General features: G+C 37.8%; 1 protein-coding gene across 1 annotated transcript in view; it reads right to left on the bottom strand.

Moving 5' to 3' along the window:
• PTEN (phosphatase and tensin homolog) overlaps nucleotides 1-21,898 on the bottom strand; it is a 58,367-nt gene extending 36,469 nt beyond the window's left edge. Inside the window, exons 1-4 of the mRNA XM_088144421.1 lie at nucleotides 21,094-21,898; nucleotides 7,438-7,522; nucleotides 2,001-2,045; nucleotides 531-574 (exon numbers count right to left, since the gene is read on the bottom strand). Of these exons, the coding sequence (XP_088000547.1) occupies nucleotides 531-574; nucleotides 2,001-2,045; nucleotides 7,438-7,522; nucleotides 21,094-21,172 (253 nt within the window). The 5' untranslated portion in view covers nucleotides 21,173-21,898. The remainder of the gene's footprint in view (nucleotides 1-530; nucleotides 575-2,000; nucleotides 2,046-7,437; nucleotides 7,523-21,093) is intronic.
• Between the last annotated feature and the right edge of the window lie 3,363 nt (nucleotides 21,899-25,261).

Below are 25,261 nucleotides of genomic sequence, written 5' to 3'. Positions count from 1 at the left end.
ATAACATTAATCTCTCTCTCTCTCTAAGCATTTTCAATATATGGAAATGTATATGTCTATCTGAAGACAGCTGAGCTGCTAAGGAGCAACTAGATAACTATGAGGCTGTGTAATCATCTGTTAAGCTAAAAGCAAGCAAAGTCTGAGGAATTGGGGGACATAACTCAGCCTCCCAAACTTCTGGAGGGCTGCTGAAAGGACAGGGGCAAATTTTCAGTCTTTTTAAATTTTTTGGGAGTGTTTAAGAATTAGACCTAGGGATGCAAGGAACTAAAAATGGAATTTTTGGGATTGCACTTCCGCATGACATTCTGGAAGGTATTTGGCATGTGTGGAAGTCCTCTATGTCGTGAAATGTTTGTGAAGAGGCCAACCCTCCAGAATTAACCCCCAAAATAATAAAGAGGATGGAACAAGGAAGAAATTTTATTTTACTAATATTTACACATAACACTCCAGATCTGAAATGGAATTATTATTGAATGTTGTGATTGCTCTCGTTTCTTAAATTATGTATAAACCAAACATACCTCTGCAGTTAAATTTGGCGGTGTCATAATGTCTTTCAGCACACCTGAAAGAAAAAGTTACAACTGCATAAAGCATCATTTTATCATTTACTAAGGGGACACACTTATTATATACAAATTTCTTTCTACAATGTAATATTATAATCATAAAGAAAAGCGTAATGGACTTTACTTCTGTTCAGGTGTTCTTCATGCTGTAGATAAATAAAGGTACAAGTAGTCCTTGCTTACCAACTGCTTGTTCAGTGACTGTTCAAAGTTATGACAGCGCTGAAAAAGGAGACTTATGACCAGTTCTCAAACTTGTGGCCATTGCAGCTTCCCCAGTCACATGATTGCGATTTGGGCACTTGGAAACCGATGTATTTACAATCATTGCAGCGTCCTGTGGTCACATGAATGCCATTCCAGCAAACAAAGTCAATGGGGAAACTGGCAGGAAGCCACAAGCCATGGTCACGTGACATTGTACTTAATGTCAGCGGGTGATTCATTTAACAACCGCAGCCAGAACTGATGTCATAAGTCAGGTGCAGTCACGTGATGTTTTACTTAACAACCCTGTTGTTTATCAACAGAGTTGCCAGTCCCAATTGCAGTTGGTAAGTGATGACTACCTGTATATTTGCAAACATAATAGCTATCTACAGAACTCTTTCTCTTATTAGTGACATTAACATGATAATCATTGTATGCCTAAGTCCTAATACATTTCTAGGCAAGGTAATAAAATTACAGTGCACATAAATCTGAAGGTAATAATAAAAAAAAGATGTATTTATTATAGGAAAGGTGAATTACTCAGAGAAAGTGAGAGTTTATATCACCATTTGGCCATGAGGTTCCTAGGCAAACCTGGGACTCTGATAAATACACATTCCTTCCCTAATAACTCCCTTCTACCACCAAAGAAAAGCAACACCCACCTAAATAACACCAAGCTAAGTAGGGAAGGAGGTAATATAATAAAGCCCCATCTTCCTATTAAATATCAAACTTAAATTTTAATATGAATATATTGAAATTTTCTTTAAAAAAGACACTAAGAAAATCAATACTAAGAATTTATTTTTATACCTGCTTTTCCCAATAAGGATCCTTAGGAAATAAAGGCCAAAGTCTCAATTACTTTAGGGAATAAAGTATCATCCCAACTTACGAGTTATTAATACTTTAATTCTCTTTTTAATTTACTATGAAGTCATTCATTTGCTAAAACTAAAACATGTTATCCAACTTGCCTTTTTTCATGGCCTGCTTAATTATATTTCTTGATAAAAAAGGGTTATAAAATAGGTTTCTTGTTAATTGAAAAAAAGAGCAATAACATTAAACTTGCACTGTAACTCTGCCCTTATCAAATGATCTCACCATGCTTCCATTCAGTATTTTAAATGTTTAACTCTCTACTACATCTTAATATATTTAAGGCCAGCATATATGGAAGCTACATACAAAAAGCATACTCACAGATTGTATATCTTGTAATGGTTTTTATGTTTTGAATCCAGAAACCTTAAAGGAAAAGTCATAGGTTAAACTCATTTTGCTGTAATTTTTTAAAAATAGTATTCAATAAAATATGAGTATCATTAAGGCTGAGAGCATTTTGATCAAAATATTTCATACATATAACATCAACTGCAGCTTCTTTTTACTCCCATAATCTTTCCCTTAGGGTTATAAATCTAGGGAAATGTTAAATTTTACGTGTATATATAACTCTAAAAAGTATTCCTGTTACTGAACTCAAGAAAGTTCATTTCTAGCTTCTAAGCTGAAGCCTAATTTTAGGTTTCACACAATCCATCTGAAATCAAAATAAATTCAACTCTATTTCACAAAAGAAAACAAAGCAGAGGCAGCTTCAAATTTTATTTCTGTAGGAAAAACCCCAAATTCAAATAATCAGTTTTTAAGCAAAGCTGTGGTTCTATGTATTTTTAATTACATCCACTATACAAAATGTACTAATTTTCTTTCAATACTCTAGGAAAGCCCAATATTCAACAATTATACAGGTAGACCCCGGGTTAAGAATGCCTGGTTTAAGGACGACCCATAGTTAAGAATGGAGCCTATTGTAGCAAAATTCAAGTTAAGTACACAATGGTTTGAGTTAATTACACAATACTACTTATACAGTAATATACAATAATACATATAAATTTGACTTAAGGACAGACCTTAGAAACAGAACTCATTCTTAAACTGGGGACTATCTGTAGTTAAAACTTTAACTCACATGCTATTTGGTTAATAGTATTTTAATAATTTAAATAGTTTCTTCATATGCTGGGGAATAAATGACACTGCATCATTTATCAAACACCACTCATAAAGTTTATCACATATATTTAAACAGATGTAATTATTTCTTGCAAAATCATAATCTGACTTCATGAATCAGTATTTCTCAAGTTGAAAAAAAGCTTAACAGAACGAGTTCCTAATATATCAGACCTGAATGAGATTTAACAGAGGCTATATCACTGGGAGTTAAGATGGAAGCCTGAGTTTCTCAGGGCAAAAATGTCAGTTATATCAATAAACAACTGTTGTCAGTTATGTCAATAACCAACAGCTTCAAGACTGAAAAGTCCAAAGCAAAAATCCATTAAGCTATGAGAAAGGCAGGAAAAAGAAGCACCAGATTTAAGCTGCAGTAAGGATAAAAGGAGACTATCACTACTGTTGGTAGAGGCAATCAACTGTTTATATTGGCTTCATCTTAGTATGCAATAAAGATTCCTATCTAGTCTTGTTGTATAGACTGGGAAGGTTCTGAGTTCTAGCTTGGAAACTTGACAATATCTGTATGCTATGGTAAACCATCAATTCAGGATTTCAAATTTGTTTATGAATTCTTGTTTACTCAGAAGTAATTCAATCTACATTGTTAGTATCAAGGAAGCTGTTTAATTGTGGCTTCCTTGGTATTTACCTGCTCAGATGAACTGATTAAGCTCTATGCATGAGTACACTGCTACTGCACACTTAAGACAGAATTAATGGTTTAGTGTTACATTAAAAAACGGACAAAGATACTTGTGACTGAAGCCACAATGTACTTATCCACACATGCCAGCTCAATAAATTATGATTATTTCACCCATAAATTCCAGGAAAAAAGTTTATAAAAATATATTCTTATACCAATGTGCTGAATTACATGCAAATCCACTGTCCAATTATCAAGTTTCAGCTTCAGTCAAATAGTTTTTAGAGGCATAAATAGTTTTAAGTACAAGAATAATGCAGTTTTCAAATAGAACTGAATAATTATTTGACTCAATTTAGTCACTAATCTTAGGATAAAGCACCAAAATGCCATTCCTCAAATTATAGAACTCCTTGTCCAAAATATTATGCCATAGTTTACTACATGATATAGGATAATTAATATTTCCCAGTACTTTTTTCTTTCAGAATAATTTGCTATCATTACAAGTTAACTGTGATTCTTTAAAAAGTCTGATTTTTTTAAACAAAATAATATATTATAGTAATAGCAAGTTGAATTGTAAAAGATTTTAGATTTGTATTTAATTCATATATTTATTATAATTCAGATTACTTTTAAGGGAAACCTAAAGTCTAACTTAATTAAAAATTGCATCAGAATGTTAAAGTTTTATTCATCTCAAGTATATACAAATTAAACTAATCAGTATATAACATCTGAGAAGTAATAATATATACTTGAAGTTCTCTATGTTAGAAGCTTTTTTTTTTTCCATTTATCCATTATTTGCTACACACCTTCATGCCAAATGAAATTAAGTCTAAACAGATTTGACCTATCTGTGAAATGTATTCTTATAGATCAATTCTCAAATCACAGCTGATTCTTGGTCTTTTTGCCAACTTGCTACCTACTTCATAGTCTAATAATCTTGATTCTCAGGTCTCTGGGCAAGAAAACAAATCAAAAGAAAGCTGGTAAGTCAAAACCACAAATGTAACCACGGTTTAATAACTCCGATATAGGAGTACTTATTTCAGGATTCTTTTGTTTGCTCTATCTAGTACCTATTTTTAAAATATTTTGATTAATCAGACTAATAATACATGGTCTTTGGCAGAAGAGTACCCTGTTCTTCAGTTTTGCTTTTTAAAAGAATTGTTTTATCCTTCTCTAAATCTCTGTATCACAAAGACTGTCAAAAAATGGATGCAAACGCAACACTAAAATTCTTGCAATCTCTGTATCATTTTCTCCCAGAAATGGTATTAATTAATTCTGTATATGCAGAATCACATTGATTTTTCTTGTACAAAAATACATTTTATATCACTATTAATAATGAGTGGAATGAGTCACTATGAATTTTTATTCTCAAGTTTACATCAATTAGTGTCTATTAGACCTCTGAAAATCAGGCACAAAGATTTCAAGGCTTCCTGTTTCACAATATGCATTCAATGTGTGATGTATGTATATTATATACAGTATAATAAATACTGTTATTCATCAAATAGGAATATAACTTATCTTGTAATTACAATATTTTTCTTTTTCCTTTTGAATTTTTTATATTTTCTCTTTATTTCTCACTGCTCTATTTTATTAAATATTGATTGATGATTATGTGCCATCAAGTCACTGTCAACTCTTAGTGACTACACAGATATTTTTCCAGGATTTATTAAAGAAAGATTTATTAAACTCCTGATCTGAACCGAAAGATAGTCAATCAATTTATCACAGCTTCTTCTTGAAGGCATTTAAAATATGACAACTGGAATGGCACTGTGGTACTAGTTCTACTACAAAAATAATCAGTATGAGCATTAGGTAGAATAACTAAGATAGGAGGTTGGTCTGTGAAATATTTAAAAAGCCATCTGAGTTCTAGCGACCATATTCCCTGGAGATCACGTTCATTCTCCAGGTTAGAACTAAGGATGTGTGAGGCAAGTTTAGTGAGGTTTAGGAACCCCTCTTGGCAGCCAAATGTACCAGAAGAGCAGCTGCTTTCTAAGGCTGTCCAAACTGTGGACATTTGAGCATGTCCACAGTTTGAGGGGAAAGTGTTGTCTATATGTGAGGGCAACCTGGGAAAGCTATAAAGCAACTGTGCCAGGCTTTCTAGAGGACGTGACTGCCTCAATACTCTGAGGAGTGCTTCACTTTGCAAAGGACCTCTCTGAAAGCTTTACGCAGCCCTAAATTAAATATGTGGTTCAAGGATTTCATCCTCCAAATTATAACTGTGACATAAAGAACTGTGTCTATATAAATCTTCTCAGGCCTATAAATTACGTGCAATAAAGAAGCTGCTGGCTCTGAGGGGCCACAAGATTCTTTTTTTATTTTTCTGCAGACTAACTCAAAGTGGTACTTATTTGTGACCATTATCAATACCATTTTGTTTCTATGTCTCTTAAAGCAATCCTGCCTATTTTTACCACCCTACCCCATACACATGCACTGTACATATAACATCACAGGAATTTATTCCAACTGATTAAGTGAAACGATCCACAAAAGTTTGTGTGATAATAAAATTAGGCAATCCTTATGATATAACACTTTTTAAATACTAAATTGTTTTGTATAAATTTCAGTTCTCACAGTGAAATGAAACATTTCTAAACTCTCACCTACGATTTCAAGTAATTTATTTTTAAATTAATCAACTATATCTAATTTTTAATTGAACAAAGGAAACATCAACAATAAATTAAAAAGTAAAACAAAAAAACCCCCAACATTTATTTTCTATATTTGTAGGCTAGCATTGAAAGAATAGGTTCACAGATAATGGAAGGCAGATTAAAATGGGACTGAGATTTGTTACACTTAACACTCATATAGTAAGAGAGAGAAATATTATTTGAAGCAACCAAACCCATTCACCACCTTTCTGACTTGTGGTTATGTTAGTGCTTTGATGGCAACTTCTATCAAACCTTTTTCAAGGTAGTAAGATAATTTCAGGGAAATTCTCATGGGTGGGGTGGTAAGACTTTTTATAACAATGATCTGCCTTCCATGTATAATCATCTCCCCAGTGATCTACCATTCCCATAGCTTCCTCTGCTTCAATAATATCCCATGGGAAGATATTGTGAAATAGCCTTTTCAGATTCTGAACCATGGGCACCCAAAGAAGCTTTAGAATTATGAAGTGTAATAAATATGCGGAATAGGGGTGGGGGTGGGTGGGAACCAAGAATACAATATAGCCAATGCCAAACATAAAGTAAGAGGAAAAAATAACTTTCACCAAGAAAGAACTGAATTTGTGCAGGTTTTAGTATTATTCAATAAGCAATACTTAAAATATTTAATTCCTCTATTATAAATTTCAGAGGCCCAAAAAGACATTTGCTAGACTGAAATAAGACTAACAGACAGCACTGGCATACTGAAAGATTAATAAAATATAGTTCTACAAAATCATCATTTGAAAGAGCAATTCTACAGTTTATGTTTGAAAACCAGAAGATGTATTAAAGCTTCTTTTGTTTCAGTTGACAGGGCAGGGATAAGCTAACTTTTTGATGGTTGAAAGGGCATTCCTATCAGGATTAGGGACTTCAATGGACAAGGCAGTGATGCAATTACATCATGAGAAAGGATGACATGTGGGGGGGATTTTTTATAGGTGTGTTAAGCCATAGAAAGACATCTCTTCAATTTCCTTCAGAAAATTGTTTGGAAATTGTGCTGCATTTAAAAAGCCTATATTTATATATGTTATACTAGATAAAATTCAAAGCTTAGTACTTTCTTAGGCCTACTGAGTGCTTTTGCAGAACAGAATCCAAATTTTCGAAATACTACTATTCTCTCATCAGTACTGGCTGCAAACAGCATTGTACCCAAATGCTAAACAAACTGACAAACCACAAAATATTAAGCTTGTCAATGAGACAGACATTGAAAACACATTCTTACCTTACAACATCATCAATATTGTTTCTGTACACTCCTTCAAGTCGTTCTGCAGGAAAACCCATTGCGATGATATTTGGATAAATATCTGAATATTCATGTTAAGGGAAATATTTACAAAATTGCAGAATAATCGTAATAAATACTTCAAGTATCTAATTATACAGAGAGAATTTAAAAAACAATTGCTCAGCTACATTCTAATCCTAACCCAAGCATATTTAATCACTAAGCTGTGCTTTCCTAAAAATGGCCTATCATTTAATTAACTGTCCAACTGCAAAAGCAACAGAACCTAAAGGGATTACTAGTACATTTAATAAAAACTGTGCTTTTTTCCCACATTACTGTCAGCAATACAAGACACAGAATTAAAAAAAAAAATCCTTTCCAAACAGTCTAATAAAAGTATTTTCCTTCAGCATGTACAGTACTGTTTATTTTAAAGATATGTCCTTAAGGTCAAACAGTATTATATCATTATTATAGAATACATAGAAAATGCAATTATAGCCTATTCTTAAACTTAGGAATCAGGTAAGAGGTTCATGGCCATGTGATTCCATCTTCATCACCAGGGATAACTTGTACCCAACTAGCCACTGAATAGCCAGCAGCCCCCACAACTCTCTAAGCACAGCTTATTAGTACTAGAAGACTAATATAATGAAAAAAAAAAACTTGTTTCAGTCAAGCCATCTGCAGATTATTAACAAAATCAACTCTGACACCTAGTACTAAATGTCAAACATCTCTTCCTGGGGCTCATAGTTGCATTATTTTCACTGTACATCAAAGAGAACACTATTATTCATGGCATATCAATGTTCTTACAAGTACAGAAAGCTATCACTGGACATGCAATTGGCTACTTACTAGGTTTAAGTGGATATACATGGTTACACTCTCACCCTCAGAAACCTTTTCATTAGCGCACTATTCCCAACATTGTTTTAATGCCAATCTCTACACTGAGGACACTAAGCTTGACATGCAGAACTTGTAGGCACCATGGCACAGGTAGCTACCAAACAGCATCTATGGGACTCCACAATTAATTTGTTTTCAGAATCTTACAAGATTTTGGTATTTCTATCTGAAATCTTGAGAGTTCAGGCAAGAATACCAAAGCTCATGATATCTCAAGTAAGAATGGCAAACTGTTGGAACAGTTGGGACTTTGACCATTTATATTTAATAATAATAATTTATTAAATTCATATGCCATCCAATTCCTAGCAACTCTGGGTGGTTTACAAATTGTTAAAAACATTTATAAACAAGAAAACAATAAAAAACACAAAACAAAAGGAACAAATATGACAGAGAAAATAAACCCGGATGGGAACAAAGAAAAAGAAGAAAAGGCGCATCAATTACTTACTTCAGTGCCATTTCTTACTTTGGTGCCTATATCCATTGTATCCTTGCAGACAATACACTAGAAAACACTACACTTCTGCTATGCTCCTAAGGACACAACTGATTATTGCATTTCCCAACAATTCTACCTTCAATGCTTAGGCAAGCTTGCAAGAAATCAGGCCAAGTAGCTTACTGAAAAAAATAAGAAGCCATAACCAAAGAATTTCAGCAACTAAAAGTCAAGAAGAAGGTCTATAAACTGGAACAATGTTCAGATGCTCTTGTGTTTATTTCCTGTCCCATGCAATAGATTTTTGAGCAGTCTATCTCCATTCTCTGCTTTTACAAATGTGAGATTTGCCACTATCATTATTTTTCACTGAACTTTCACGCTAACCCTAAAAGTACGGTTGATTTTTAAAAACAGAATAGAGAATATATCAAATGAAAAAAAAATGTTCTTCCTCAGTAAGGAACTCTTTGCTATGGAGAAAAATCCTCTAACACAGCTTGAAAATCCCAGTGCTACGGATTAAACTGTAAAGTCAAAATAACATCCTGGAAAAGGGCAATGACAAATAACTCCAAGAAAAGAACAAAGGCTTCTCTGTATAATCGAGGGAGACTTGATTTTAACAGTTTTGTCTTGCTTGTTGGTACCCTTTTCTTCTGGTCACAAAACAGAAAGACGTATAAGACAAGCCACTATTTCAGTATACTATACTTGACAACTAGCACCTGCCATAACAAGAAGATGCCATGCTATGGTAGAGGTAGGATAACAGGCAGGAGGTGGAAATATGAAACAGCATCAGGATTTTAAGGGACCAGTATTCTCCATGTAATAATTTTCTTCATGTATCAAATCACCACCGACTCCCAGTGAAGCAGAAGAAATACAGCATGGACAGAAAACTGATTTTTTTCTCTTGATAGGATTTTTTTCTCACTAACCATTTTTATCTTGCTAGAGTTCTATAAATTTAAATATGAGTAGAAAAGCACAGATTCCCCCTTCCATGGTTACTCTGCTTCTGCCTCCTTTCTGAAAGAAGCAAATTTCAATAGCTCAGATTAGACCATGTTGCTGTCATGTCTAGTTGCACAAGAAACCACAATAACTTTTATTAATGAAAACAGAATAATTTAATCCTTTATATAATAGTACAAAATGGAAGCAGGGCAAGAAAGCAACAATGTTAATGGTTTCCAGTAGTAACATAATTTTTCTAAAGCAGTAAAAAAAGCCATAGAATTAAGAACTGTTAATAAAAAGAACAGCTAACAAACCTGTCTTTGCTTAAATTATACCTTTGTTATCAGAAATAATCTAAGACTTAATATAAAATTTAGCAACAGCCAATTACATACTGCATTGCCACATCTTCTATTTACTTTACATACTTGAAGATCTACTTTTATTTTCCCTTATTTCCAGTATTAAGAATAAATTCATTTGTGCTATTTCAATATCCTCCTTTGACAGCTTTTTAGTATGGAGGAATAATTTGTGAATAGGAATAAACAGGCATCCAATATTTATGAACTCTGCAATCAACTTTTTAAAACTGGCTTCAATCAACATACCTACCTGACATTTTAGAAGAGATCATATTCCACTTCTCTACCTTTCACACTAAAATAGGACACTATAGCTGAAGATTTCCCAGGCATCTTACTCTTTTGTTAGAATTACACAGTGCAAGAAGGGGTATGCAGAAACTATTATTCTTAACTACAGCCCCATGCAAAGTCACTAACTTATGGCCTTTTTTTTCCCTGAAAAAAAAAAAACATGCCACAGTATTCATTAATAGTCTGCTATGGCTAGCACTGGACTACTGATTCCCAAAAAAAGCATGGAAACTGGAAAAAAACTGAGGAACAAGGGCTTTTTTTCTTAAATTATTTTGTACTATTTTTGTTTCACTAACAAAAACAAAGCAGTTGCTGAAGGCTTGCTGTAACCCAGAACTGTAACAGCTCTATATTTTCATTAAATTTTACTGAAAAAGTTGCCTTTCACAATTGAATAATGAAGCCCATTTCGTCTACCCTTACCATTAACTCTTAGCTATAAACACAACACATATACAAATTTCATTATAAATGCATGGAATTCTCTTATTTGCCCAGTACTATTTTCTTTCAAGTGGAAAGTAAATGACCAAAGGAAAATGTATTGCAAATCTGAATTTCTGTCTAGTAACATAAAAAGTCTAGTATAGTAATAGATGAAAAAAATCAAATATCCAAAACCCAGCTAGGTAAGCTTGCATTAATTAACAAAAAAATATTAAAGGTTATAAACTGATTTTTTTAGCAATAGAAAAAACAAATAATAATGAACAACAGAAAAGAGTGAGAAAGCATCACAGGTCATGATAACCAATGGGCAAAGCAAAAACAAAAAAGGTGAAGTATATTCAAATCAAAGCAGCTTAATGACTTCACTAAAGATTCCATCAGAGTTAGCTGGGTTCTCAAAACCATTAACACTCAAATACAACAACTCATGTAAAACTGAGGAAGATGCTAAAATATTCAAAAATAGAGTGTTTGGGGAGAGAGAGAAGGGGAAATAAGCAAAACAAAAAGCTAAAATTGTCATGAACTATTTACTATTAGCATTTATTGTATTATTAATTGGATTTGTTAAGGCTATCCAACTCCAAGACTATGGACAGCATAAAATAAATCAAACACACATGTAAAACACACAACTAAAAAACACATGACTGCCTGAACCAAAACAATATTTGCCAATCTATTGTTTCTAATACACTGTAGCAACATGTTTTGCCTTTTCAGTATTATGACTAAGTCAGGAAGACAACATCCCATTTACATAGAGTAGTTTTGCAAAGTCTACTAATGAAAGTCTTCAGGATGATCCCATAAGAATCAACTGCAAACCTTTTTTTAAAAAAAAATCACAGAGACTCTAAGAATATGTATCAATATAAATCCAAAAGGGATATCTAGCAAAGCATTAAAAAGTCCTTTTAATAGATTTTTATCTGTGACTCAGCTATAGAACATGACAATAAAATAAACAAATACAAAAATTAAGAATATGCAAATTGTATTTCTATAGAAAGTCAGGTGTATCAAACTTTTCTCAGAAGAATAAAGTGTGTGTGTGTGTATACAGGTTCACATGCACATTTACACATAAATATACACTGGAGAGAAGGAAATGCAACCAGCTGCACTTCTATAGAAAATGTACAAGTAACAGTTAATTAAATGATTGAAAGTTAAATATGTAAATGATAAGCTGTCACAAAGGACCAATGCTGTCAGAAACTACACCAAGTTTCTGTACTGTCTGAAATGTTTAAAATCATTGTACCTTTGTATTCAACACTGATAAAAAACTAATTTTTGTTTCTAAGAATTCAATATATATATCACAAAGAGTCATAACATAGAAGCAGCTCAGTTACATGAGAACAAAGGGACATCTAATTCAGCATCTTGTTTCTAACATGGCCAAAAAGACGCTTCCAGAAACCTTCATGCCCTGCTTGCAGGCTAACAGCCTTTTTCCTGCTTACCAGCTGCTAGTAATCATAGAAGTTCCATTTAGTAATCATAGTTATTCAGCGCTGACAAATCTCTTCTCCTCAAATTTGTCTTATCTAAATCAGAGGACAGTCATGGAAAAGGAAGTTTGAAATTATATCACAACAAAATATTTTATGAGCTAAATATATTCAGCATGTGCAGGATGATGACAATTGGAAGCAACACTTTCAACAGAGGGAAAGAGATTTAGATTCAACGTTAGAAAAAACTTGCTAGCTTACAGAGACTGAAAATGTATGGTTGTAACAAGAATACCTGTTCTATTTTAACTCCAGCTACCTGAGAGAGATTTATCTCTTGTAGCAAACTCAACTCCCAAACAAACAAGCTCATTTCCAGTTTCTAACATAACACTGCATTTAAGAAAGCTGATATTTGTGTAAAAAAATAATTTAGTACTATCTCAATAAACTGCCATAATCCAACCAAGAGATTTGTGGTATTTAAGAAGACAACAAAACAAAAGTACATGTGTAATACTTCCCCATGTCTATTAAAATTTTAATTTTAGGTTAGTTTTACAATAAGTATTTTCAATATAAGACAAAGTAGGGAAACTGGACAAATATTTCAGATTTAGAAATTAGGAATACAGACAGTCCCCGGGTTAAGAACCTTGGGTTACAGAGAATCCATAGTTAAGAACAGAGCCTACTGTAGCAAAATCTGAGTTAAATACACAATGATTCGAGTTAAATGCATAATGGTTCGAGTTCATTATACAATACTACTTATACAGTATTACACAACCATACTGTCCTGACTTACATACAAATTTGACTTAAGGACAGACCTTGGGAACGGAACTCATTCTTAAACTGGGGACTGACTACCTGCACTTTGGAACTTCTATTTTAGCAAAATCCTTTGCATGTTTACTCCCATCAAAGTTGGTAGAGAACTGAAATCTGACTGTAGTATTCTACTGAAGGTTTCTTGAAATGTAAAAATCTGAGCCAGATCACATTTTAATCATTATTGTTGCTGTTTTATTTTGGTCATTTTTGTAAGACATCCAGAGTTGCATTGTCCAAGTTGAGCTCCCATACAAATTCTTTAAATAAATAAATTCCCAGTCAATTCACTAAGATTTAAACCAAACTGGACAGACCTAGATGCCCATTTACAAATAAAATGGCAGAAACTCTGGAAAATTGGTGATAATTTCCTCCCATTCTGAGGTGGGAAATCAAAAAACATATAAACATTTTACTAGGCTTGACATTTTTTTAAAAAAAATCCTCTACTCCTCCCCAAACTGAAGAGCAAAATGAACATTTCAGCTATATATATATATGTAATGAAGCTTCACCCATTTTGTGCCCTCACTCAACTGCAGCCCACATACACACACAAACACACACGTGCAAGCGAAGTACAGCTCAGCATCAAAAGTTGTCTATCCCTGATATAATTTTTATATTATTACAAGCTCAATGACATGCACGTGAGACTCTCATTTTAACCTCAAAATCGTAACCCATATGCCAAGAATAGCAACTAGCCCAAAATAACCCAATGAGCTCCGTGGTTGAGTGTAAACTGGAATCTGCATCTCCCGAGCATTAGTCTGAACCCAGAACTTTATAAACTAAGAACATTCTAGAGATAGTCTGCTCTGGCTTGATCCAAAGAGAGATTTTGAAAAATGGCATAGTTTAGCATGAGAACAACACAAATAGATGTATTTTCTTTTTTCAGCAGAATGTAATAAAATATACATATAAGTCAGAGCTTTGTGAACAGATGAAGCATGTTCGGCTGCATTAAAAAACTGTATTGGACTTTCAGGCAATGCTCTTCAAAAGCTTTTTTTTTTTAATACCTCTAACTTCTGTCTTTGGACAGTATGCGCTGAAATTTGTAGCAATAGTAGCTTCTATGGTAAGGATCATCCATGCTAAATTTCAAATGGATTGAAATATTTTTGAGCAAACGGATGGGGTGTTTATAAGGAATGCAATCCATTTCTGAAGGTACTGAAGCTATTTCCTTAAGAATTGTAGTGAAAACAAGGAATGAGCTTCCACTTTTTCACCATTATCTATTCTTTCTGTATGCCCTGCTATGAAAACAATGGGTTCATGAAGGTTTCTGAATTAAAAGTCACAGCATAAAAATTATGCAATTGATACCCCATGACAAAACCTAGGAGGACAAGGATGTGACAATAAGGCACAACCACATGGAGTAAATACCTTTTAAAAATGTATTTAAAATCTCCTAACCCTAAAGATCTCTGTAGTCCCCCTGCTCCAAAAATTCTGTAATCAATACTGGTTGATTTCTAAAATCACTCTGAGATAACAGCACACCTTTCATTCATTGAAATCCAACACTCCCATCTCTCACCACAATGGGGTTTTAGCTAAATGACCAAAAAGAAAAAAAAATGCTGCTACACTACCTTTCACATTCTAGAGAAGCCAATTCCTAAGGCCCAGAATTATTCAGAGGTAAATTCAGGCTTATCTCCAGAATACTGAATATCTAACTGAAACTATAACATTCCGCTGCCTCCACTGATTGAGCCAAATCAGATGCACACTCCTAGAAATTAGCCATCAACTTTTTGTTACAAGATTAATAGAAACAAGTTTAAGTTCTTTCAAACCAGTAGGCTTGAAAAGGTGCTCACACAACAAAGTGCAGCATATTCTGCATCAGATAAAAAGAAAACAGGGAGGTAAAATGGTTTTTACAAACTAGTGTAGTGTAATAGCGTATTTCCCCCACAAATGCAGGAATGTAAAGGGGGAGGAAGTTTTTATAGACAAATATCTGACATGAGAATGCATCCTGAATAATTCTTAGTCAAACAGTTATGATGTTTTTAAAACGCAGTGATTTATTTTATATGAATAAAACACAATGAAGTGAGAGTAGACAGCCTTTACAGAATGGTAGAATGAGGATGAGGGGGACCCTCCTCCTATGGGTCTGAATGCTGTGGCTGTTCCTTGGGGTACTGTTGCTTTGTTTTGCTATTGTTTATTATAGCTTTATTTTAATGTTTTATTTCTTTATTTATGGTAAGCTATGTTGAGCCTTGTTGGCTTGAATGGTAAATTAACTGTAGTAAATAAATAAAATATTGTAATGGTATATTAGGAATACAAAGCTATAGTATTCCTCTGTAGAAACTGTGTTAATAAAAACTAAGCCACAGGTAACAAAGGAAATTATTATGACCAATGTTGTGCTGACCACTATTGCCAGCATAAAGTCAGCAGCAATACTGATTTTATACCAGAATTAAGAAGCCACAGCTGGAAAATTATATAGTCAAAATGGCACTGTATCTCACTTTAAAAGGGCAAATGAACTTGAGAGCAGGAAAATATGAAGAAAAGCATAATCTCTTATTAGCATCTTTGCTGAAGGAACATGCAAAGTAGAAGGTCTCTTTTGAAGGTACAGCTACCATTTAGTATTCCATAGTCAGTAGGAGCAGAGTCCAAGAATGCTTGTATCATAAGCACATTTACTGAATATGTTATAGGTTAAATTAGGTCATAATTTATGCCATTCCATATATGTGTTTTATAAAACACAGATAACAATGAGTTAGGCCATAGACCATACATGTGGAAATCTGCTTGTATAGTGTAATTTCTCTTTCCCCCAATTGTATCCCCAAATCTGCTAGTGAACACAGATTCTGTTCTGCCAAATGCGTCTCCTTACATGGATAGACAACCCAATAGAACTGTACCCCCCAAAACAGGAAAGTTTCATTAGCTGAGTGAACTGGGATTCAGCAGAGATCTCTTGCTGAAAGTAGGGCTGGTAGTGATTTCCTTCTCCAGCAGCTGGCAGTGCAATCATCTGGAGGGTACCCCAAGCCTCCAGAAAGGCTGTGACAAAGCTGCAAGAACAAGCACTGCCATGCCGCTCCGTATCTCTAATGCAACTCTGCTGACCACAATTCTGAAATCAAGACATCACAGAGCAATGTTTATCTTACTGCAACTAATCCATTACTAATTGTTCAAAGGTAGATAGAATAAGTGCTTAAAACCTTGAATGTCCATAACAACTTCCAAATCATCAGTTTTTGAAATGATAATGTCAATTCAAATATCACAGATATGAAGCATTATTTTGCTTTTAGCATGCCGTATCTCAGTTACTTACAATTTATTTTACTTTGGGTACTATGCAGAAAGCTAGTTTAAATTTTTAGACTCAAAGTTACTTATACAGTATTGAATACCAGCTCATTTATTTATATCACATTTATATAGCCACTCATCTCACACAAAGCAACTCTAGTATTTATGTAAAGTTTTATTGAGTAGTCTTTGGGTCAAACAGAATTGATGACTGGCATTGTAATATTTCATTTTCAGTGAAAAATCTATTTCTATCCTGGAATGTTCCTGAACTATGATTCCCATAATTAGCAACCAAGATACCAATGGATAGAAATATCAGCTATTATAGACACCAAGCAACAAATACCAAGCAGTCCCCCAATCGTGCATCAAATTTCAACATACAATTGTCAAAAATTACTGTACGTTTTCTTGCCATGCTGAAGGCTGAAAACACATGAAATATAAAAACACCTAAGCACGGTTCCTCCCTAGCATTATTTATACTGACGCTCCACCCACTGAAGCCCTCAGCTTCCTCTCAGAAGCCTTAGCCAGTGTATAACCCAAACACCATAATGTTGCCCACCCAAGTTACAACTGCTTGCCACAATATGTTTACTTTTTTGGAAATATATTGTATTGCAGAATATAAAACAATGACAAATCACTTTCATGTTGTTGCCAAGAAAACTACATGAATATGGCCTTGAAACCCCTAGGAATTGAGCTTGATTCAAAGGAGACTTTACTTTTTATTCTATAAACTAAAGCTTTTAATTAATCTTACTTATTTGTATATGTAAGTTCATATTTTCATCCCAACACTATATGGGAGCAAACTAAATTACGCTTATAAAAATAAATATATAAGCATCAAGATATGCACTCATTCATACTTCTGCAAACATAAGCACTTATATTTCCAGTTAAAAAAAGATTTGAGAAAGACTCTGCTCAAGATCTTAAGGAGCCCCTGGCAATCAAGGTGTACTGTACAAAGCTATATATACTTTAGGGAACACTATCACAGGTATAAATGGGTCATCCCATACTTCACAGCCAACACTGCCAACAGCTAACATAGCTTCATATACACATACATAATTATCTTAGGGAAAAGTCCAATCTCATCTTCTCTTTTATATTGCAATTAATTCATTGCTTACTCTATTTATTAAAACAGAACATCTGGCTACTTGCTTATATTGTAACTTCTATTGTTCCAATGACCAAAGCTATAATTTAACTGTGGATTGTGTACATAAGCAAATTTGTTAATTTTTAACTTCATGTTTAGTTTCCATAACTTTATTAACTAATTGCAATTTTAAATACAGAAGCCAAATAATGTTACCTTAACAGGATACTATTTTACAGCATTTGGAGAACTAAGAATCCAACTATATCATGAATGAAACAGCTAATCTATCACCACAACGCATGCCAAATTGCACAATATCCCACACAAAGTATGAATTAACAAAGTATTATATTTCATACTAACAAAGTATGAAATATAAATCTATACATAATTCTCTTAAAAGTTACATGTTAAGAACACTCAGATATTCTTACATCGAGAAGATATGTACTTTCACTTTTATTCACACATTATAGTTTACATCAATCAGATGGCCTAAAGAGGTCTTTAATTAAAACTCTCATTAAATCTATCAAACATGGGTAATAATCAGGGTTTGTAGGAGCTGCAGTACAAACAAACTGAAAAATACTTCTCACTTCTCAGCACTAACGCTCACTATGTTAGAAATGCTTTTCAGTTTAATGTATTACACTGCGATCAAAAACAAACTAGAGAGTAAATATTATTAAACACAAGCACTGTTTCTCACAATAAAACATATACATTTCCCTATCAGTAATATCTGGGCAGTTCAAAAAGATATTATTTTAAAACCTTAATATCGCCTCTTATTTATATGGACATACATACACGCATCCACGTACATATACCAAAACACAAAAACTAAGCTAACTATAATAACTTACACCTACAAAAACAAGGCTTTCTCAACCATAAAGGACAATTTCATTATCCTGGAAGCAAATACAGGTCTAAATTAGATACTACCAAATTCCACTAAAAGTAATGAAGGCTTTCAGTTCAATTCTAAACCATGTTTGCTTATAGGTGAGTCTCTCCAAATTTTACAAGACTCACTCTCTAGTTACTCACTAACATGAGACTGCAGTTAACAGAGAATGTTGCTTGATTTTAACCCTTTATCTTACATATTAACAAATCACTTGTTTCATCAGTTCATAATAAATATGAAATAAAGTTTTCAAGGGAAACTCAATGTAAGAATAAGCCCCAATTATGGAAGAAAATATTAAAAGTTCTATTGCTAAAAGACTATAAATAAAAATCAAGAATTCTGCATTTGACCTCAAATCCATAAGTCTATTGTTGAACAATTACATGGAAGACTTTCTGCTAGTTTAACAACATGATCCTCTATATTCTTATGCAGAAAATAAAAGGACCTCAATGGGACATACAGAACATTTATATATCAATTAATGTTATCAGTGAGTTAATTTTTATCACATTTATTTACAGAATGAGTTCGTTTTTATTTTTTCCAGCAGAAACCTGTGCAGGCTTATTTGAACATATCTTAGTGACAGAGCACACTTTGGATGCAGAGTGTTCTAACTTCAATCCCTAGTATCCCAACTAGGCCAGTGAAAACCTCTACCTAAATCCCAGGAGTGATGCTACTAACCAATGTTAATTAACATCTATCAACTGGTTGAGCTATATCAACCAATGAAATGACTTAGTATAAGGCAGCTTTCTAAATTCCAAGTACAGTAACTTCAAACAAATGAACTTATTTCCGAATAAACATGAATAGGATTACACTATTGTGTATGTTACACTGTAATTTTATTTATTCAATTTCTATAGCCATATATGGGAATGATCAATCTGCATGTATTTCAAATAGCATGAAGTTTTGTTTTCTTACATACATACATACATACTTATATTTAAATTGTAGTACCTAACTTTCAAAGAAAGGCAAACCAGTAAAGGGTTAAATAAAATGGGATAAATTTTGGGGCCTACAATCTAAACACTCAGAACTCCTACTAATGATACCTCTAATAAAAAGAAAAAACTGCTCAAACTGAGGTAGATTCCTATAATTCTACAACTGTAACCAAAGAATGGATAGCAACATAAATACATAAACATGCATACACATAATTATAACCATGTAGTTCATCACTGTTCTAGCTGGTTGTATTAATCAAAGTAAACACTGCTAAATCTAGAAAGGAGCCTTACCTCCCAATTAATATTTCCAAAGTTTTCCATGCCATTACACAAGATATCACCAATCAGTACTCCTGCTACACCTATATCTGCTGAAGGACAAATGTATTAACAGAATCATCTCTATGCTTTAACATTTATAGTCATAACACAAATTACTGGAAAGATTATGTAAATGACCCTCTTCCTAATTCTAGCAGCTGTATTTTCTACCACTATTAAAAAACATACTTAAATAATCACAATCTCTTTATAATTAAAACAATATTGTGAAATGACACAAAGAACCAATATCTATAGCACATTGGCCACACCTCCTGTATGGAAGCTATAAAACCGAAAGGTAATTTCTTCTATAGTCATCAAAATCATACTGCATTAGCAAATTCAAAAACTGAATATTACAAGTATACACTCTGATTCCGAAATATCTTTGAATGCGCAAACACTGTATTCCATAGTATATATTTAGAAGCACTTTCTTATGCAAAACCACCTTCTCAGCAGATAGGTTACTGAGGTAAAACAGCAGTTTTTCAAAATCTTATCTGAACATCGGATACCTCAATTTGTGGGTAATCAATCTCCTAAATAGATTTGTCAAAATCAAGCACGCAATCCTATGAAAAATAAGCAAATACTAGTTTTAATATTTACAATTTTTTGCTGCAAATACGATATCACCATTTATAATCCACTATTGAGTCTGCTTTTTAACCAAACATAATTCCACCAAAACAGTATTATGCAGATTTTCCACCCATAGTCAACTCTCCTTCATCCACTAAACTGACTCTGATTTGATATAGATCCAAGCACCGTACTTTCTACACTTTTTCCAGAAAACGAAGGCAGTGGAAGTATTCAGCTCTTTGTCGCTGTTAACTGATAAACTTTAATATAAACAATTGCCATAATCCACATAACTATGCCAGATCATACAAGACCTGCTGCAAGGAGCATCCTGAAATCACCTTCAAGTTTCTGATGCAACAGCTGTATGGGCACGACTCATTTCCATTTCATCTCTACCTTGTAATGCTGGGCCTAGACTCAAGTCTGCCAGATTCTCGCTTCTGCACATAAGAAGCAAGGGAGGGAGAAGCCAGAAATCACAGCCATTTTTCTACAAAATATGGCACCTAATGGGGAAAGGGGCGGGAAATACAAGAAACAGCGACACCAGGCCTCCTGGGGATGGGGGTGCAGTAGTGAGAGGGACCACCACCACCACCACCAACCCCCCCAACAGGGACTGTCCCCGGCCTCATCCGGCCTCCACAAGCTCTGGGATACAAGTCAGATCTAAATCGAAGCCATCCTCCTGGTATCGCCTTTTGTTCCTGCTGACGATTTCTTTGATGATGGCGGTCATGTCTGGGAGCCGGGAGCCGCTCAGAAACAGCGCGGAGAGGCACGGCGGCGGCTGCAGGGTGCAGATGGCTCTAAGCCTCGGCGGGGGATGCTGCTCCCCGAACGCCCCCCGCCGCCGGTACGGCCGGCGGCTGCTGACCAAGCGGCTGCCGGGCAAGGACGGCGCAGGGAGGCCGGCACCGTGGACAGGGCCTGCCCCCGATCGATCCAGCGGCGACTCCCGCGAAGGCCCCGCAGCAGCCGGGACGCAGACCGGGAGCGAGGAAGGTCCTCCTGCAGGCTCCGCCACTGGCGCGGCTCCCCTCGGCAAGCAAGACCTCGAGGGCGGCGGCGGCGGCGAAGAAACGCGGCCCCGGCTCCCTATCGCGCTCCCGCGGCTTTCGGACGTGAAAGAGGAAGCGCCGCCGCCGCCGCCGCCGCCGCCGCCGCCTTCGGGCCGTTCCTTTCCCCCCTCAGTCGGGCAGCGGCGCTCCAGCTGCAGCGGTGACAGCAGTTCCGCGGCGGACAGGCACCCTCCCCCGGCCCGCTCCGCACCCCGCGCGAAGTGGGGGTGCGGGCGGGCGGGCCCCCTCGGATTCAACGGGGGGCGGCCGGCTCGGGGCTTGGACTCGATGGCTCGACGCGTCGGGCAGACGGGCTCCCCTCGGAGAAAGCGCGGGGAAGGCGGCTGGGCCTCAGGCGGCGGTGGTGGCGGCGCGGCGGCCGCGCAGGACCAAGGCCGCCGCCGCCGCCGAACTCAGGTCCTGAGGAGGGCGCGGGGCTGGCGGCAGCCCCGGGTCATGTTGCTCCGTCCCCCGGTGGTTCGGTTCCCGCGATCCGCTGGGGGCCGCCTCGCCGGTCGGCCGGCTGCCTGCCAGACCCCGCTTCCCCCGCTTCCCCCGCGCCTCACCGCTCAGGCACTCGCTCCCCGTTGGGGCTGCGGCTCCGAGCCCCGCGCCAACCGCCTGAGGAGCCTCAAAGTACCATCATGGCTGCAGCTTCCGAAGCGAGAAGGGAAGCGGGCGGGAGAGGGAGGGAGGGAGGGAGGAGAGGGAGCCCAGCACCGAAAGGAGGGGAGAGAGACAGACAGACAGACAGACAGACGGACAGCCCGGGCGGGGGGGACCGACCACTCAGCCCCTCTCTAGCTCCTTCCGCCGCCGCTGACGAAAAAAGTAGTCCTCCACCGCCACATCACCGCCTCTTCGGCCACCGCGCCGGCCGATTCGCCGCTTCCCCGACAGCTCCCTCTCTCTTCCGTCCCTACGACCCTCCTTCTCCTCCAAACCCCGCGCGGAAAGCGCCCGGCTCGTTCTCTGTGGAAAGGCCTGACCGGAACTGGAGATCAAAGAGGAGCTGGGGGTAGGGAAGAGAGGGGAGGAGCGTGCGCACGGCGTGGCGGAGGGATACGGAAAGCAATTGCCTCATCGCCATGACGGACTAATTCCCTGTGGGGGTCACGTGACGAGCGCTGGGCGAGAGGGGGCTGCTTCCCGTTCTCCCGTCTTCCAAGCGGCGCCGACCCTCTTTCTCTCCCCCCCTCCGCCCCTCGCGCGCCCTGCTCCTTGCGTGGAGAGAGTAGCTTAGGGTGACAAGGCTTTGCACGCCGAGATTGAATTTGCGTCCGGCAGCGCGTCCCTGTGATGGATGTCGCTAACGAAGCAGTAGGCCTTGCAGTCTGGACCTTTTGCAAATATGGTTGCCGAACAACTCGAGCAAAAGGTCCGGTCGGCTTTGCTGTCTTCTGCAGCAGCGACGTTCTGCAGAAACCAGCAGGTGCAGCCAGCCTTGCAACAGTGCCGAGCACACGAGTGACACCCGCAGATCGTGACCGCGAGCGTCACTCCTGCGGGCGCGCGAGAGGCCACTCTAGACGGGAGACCAGACCCGGGCGGCTGCAAGGCCCCCTTCCACCTCGTGGGCAGCTGCGGGCGAGCGCGGGGCGCGTCAATGCGAAGCGGGGCTCTCGGTCTCCGCAGCGGCGCTGCACCGCGGCGAGCCCGCGGGCCTGCCGTGGAACGGGCTCGTCCTCGCAGCCGCCCGCACCTGCGCGTCCGAAAGGGGCCGCTGCCTCCCGTCGCTTTGTGGGCTTAGCTGCGCTGATGTCACCGGGCGCTCGAGAGGCGGCGGCGGCGTCCCTCCCCCGTCCTGCGCTGCCATTGGGCAAGTGCGATCCCAGCTCAGAGCCGAATCTCGGCGGGAACGGAAGACCCCGCCGCGCTGGAGCGCCCGCGCTCCGAGCTCGCTCCGTCGCTCAGCCCCCGGAGCGAGGGCGGCGAAAGGCGGCGGCGGCCGGCGCGACTGCGCCCCCTCTTGCTTCGGGAGGGGAAGCCTCGCTTCCCCGGCCGCTTCATTCCTGCTCGCCGCTCGCTGGCCTCCAAAGCGATCTTCCGCAAGCCGGATCCGCACGTCTTAGTCTAACGCGTGGCTGGCTAATGTGACACCCTTGGCATCGTTCTCCAAAAGCCCTTGCCAACAGGGCTCCAAAAGGCCTTGCGTACGTTGCCAGTATGCAGGGACAGGGCGGCCGGATCGTTAAGGTGACGGGGAAAAAAGCAGGTCGGCCTGCTTTTCTTCTTTTCCAGCAAACAGGCATCAACTGCATTTCCCCCCCCCCCCCAGTTGATAGGGTATTGGCTGCCTTTTGTGAAGAGCGACAGAAAGGATTCACTAGCTTTTTACAGTTCTCGTGACATATTCCCCTGATGGCGATCTAGTTCTTCGCATCAAGTGCGAAGAAAAAAGTCTTTTTAAATGATGCATAGTTGCTTGGGTTTCACTTAGTTTCATCTCCTCCATCACTCTTCTCCATTTATCTTCCAGGGAAAAAAAAAAAGTTTTGGAGCAAGGACCATTAAAACACCAGAGAAAATGTACTATTTTTCATTCCCCTTCCTAATTGTAATTAGTTGAGTTCACACAGCGCTAAGCTGTAGTTTCACTCAACTAAGGTTTAATAAATTGCAATGTCTAGATTTGCATATTTTAAGCCATAAACTGTATTTAGAAACCCCAGGGCCTAAGTCTACTTAAAGCAAAATCAACCCCCTAAAGCAAAATCAAGCAAGCCTCAATCTGACAGCACGTGTCTGGGAGCCACACAGACATTGATTACAATTTGGATCCCCAACATGGCATCCCAGGGTGGTTGTATGCTTGGCAACAGCTCCTGGTACCCACCATATACCCTTCGCAACCTGATTTTATTTATTTTAACTTAGTTGGAACCTAGCATGCTCTAAAACAAAGCACAGCCCTTATCTTTACTGGGCTCAGAGAGCATTCTTAGAAAACAATGAATGGCTGCAGCCCAGCGCTTGCTTTTGGAGTGTGGCCTCTTGGCCAGAAACAAAGATAAACTGAGATTACCCTAACCCAGCTTTCCAGGGAGCTATACACATCTGGGGTCTAGTTTGCCTTCCGTATTTTTTTGGTTATTGACCATCTCCATTGTGCCAGCCATTTTGCGAGAGCCCCCAGATCTCCCTCAGACTGCCATGTTCCTGTAAAAGTGGGAACTCTTGTTATAATGTGCTGCTACAATTATCGCTGCTACTTTTTAACAGCTAACTTGTTCATCTTAAATCACTTTCAGTTGGGACTAGCAATCCTGCTAAACCACGCACTAAGGCAAACTGTGATTTGTTTTGTTTTTCATTTGTTTTGCCTTGTATGTTGGGCCAACATGGCTTAGCATGGTTTATAGGCTTAGCCAAGTATGGCTTATTCAACAAACCATGATTAAAAATGTATGAAACCTGTCAGCGTGTGGCGCTCCAACAGAACTTAGCGTGGGCAGTTTTTCTAAAGATTTCTGAAAAAAATAAGAATGGGTCTGTTTTGCTAGAGGCCCAAAGCAGGTTTTATTTTTAATAGATAATTAGCAGCGTCATCTAGTATACATATTCCAAACAGTAACAGCAAATGTGAAGAGATGTACTGATACAACCATAGGTTCCCCACCCCAGTATTAACTGATATTTTGGGGGACAATTTTCACTGGAATTGTGAGAAGAGGGAATGATTAAGAAGACTATGATTATGTAATATGGTGTCAGTCTGGTCAATGAAAGACCTACCACATCTTTTTCCGTTCTCTCCAATGTGACAA

The sequence above is a fragment of the Python bivittatus genome, unplaced genomic scaffold (assembly GCF_059951505.1).
Source record: "Python bivittatus isolate LINGU-HERP-01145 unplaced genomic scaffold, Pbiv_v1 ctg000400_np1212, whole genome shotgun sequence".
Taxonomy (NCBI): domain Eukaryota; kingdom Metazoa; phylum Chordata; class Lepidosauria; order Squamata; family Pythonidae; genus Python; species Python bivittatus.
Note: the sequence above shows the minus strand (reverse complement) of the source record. Positions and strands in the feature narration are given on the sequence as shown.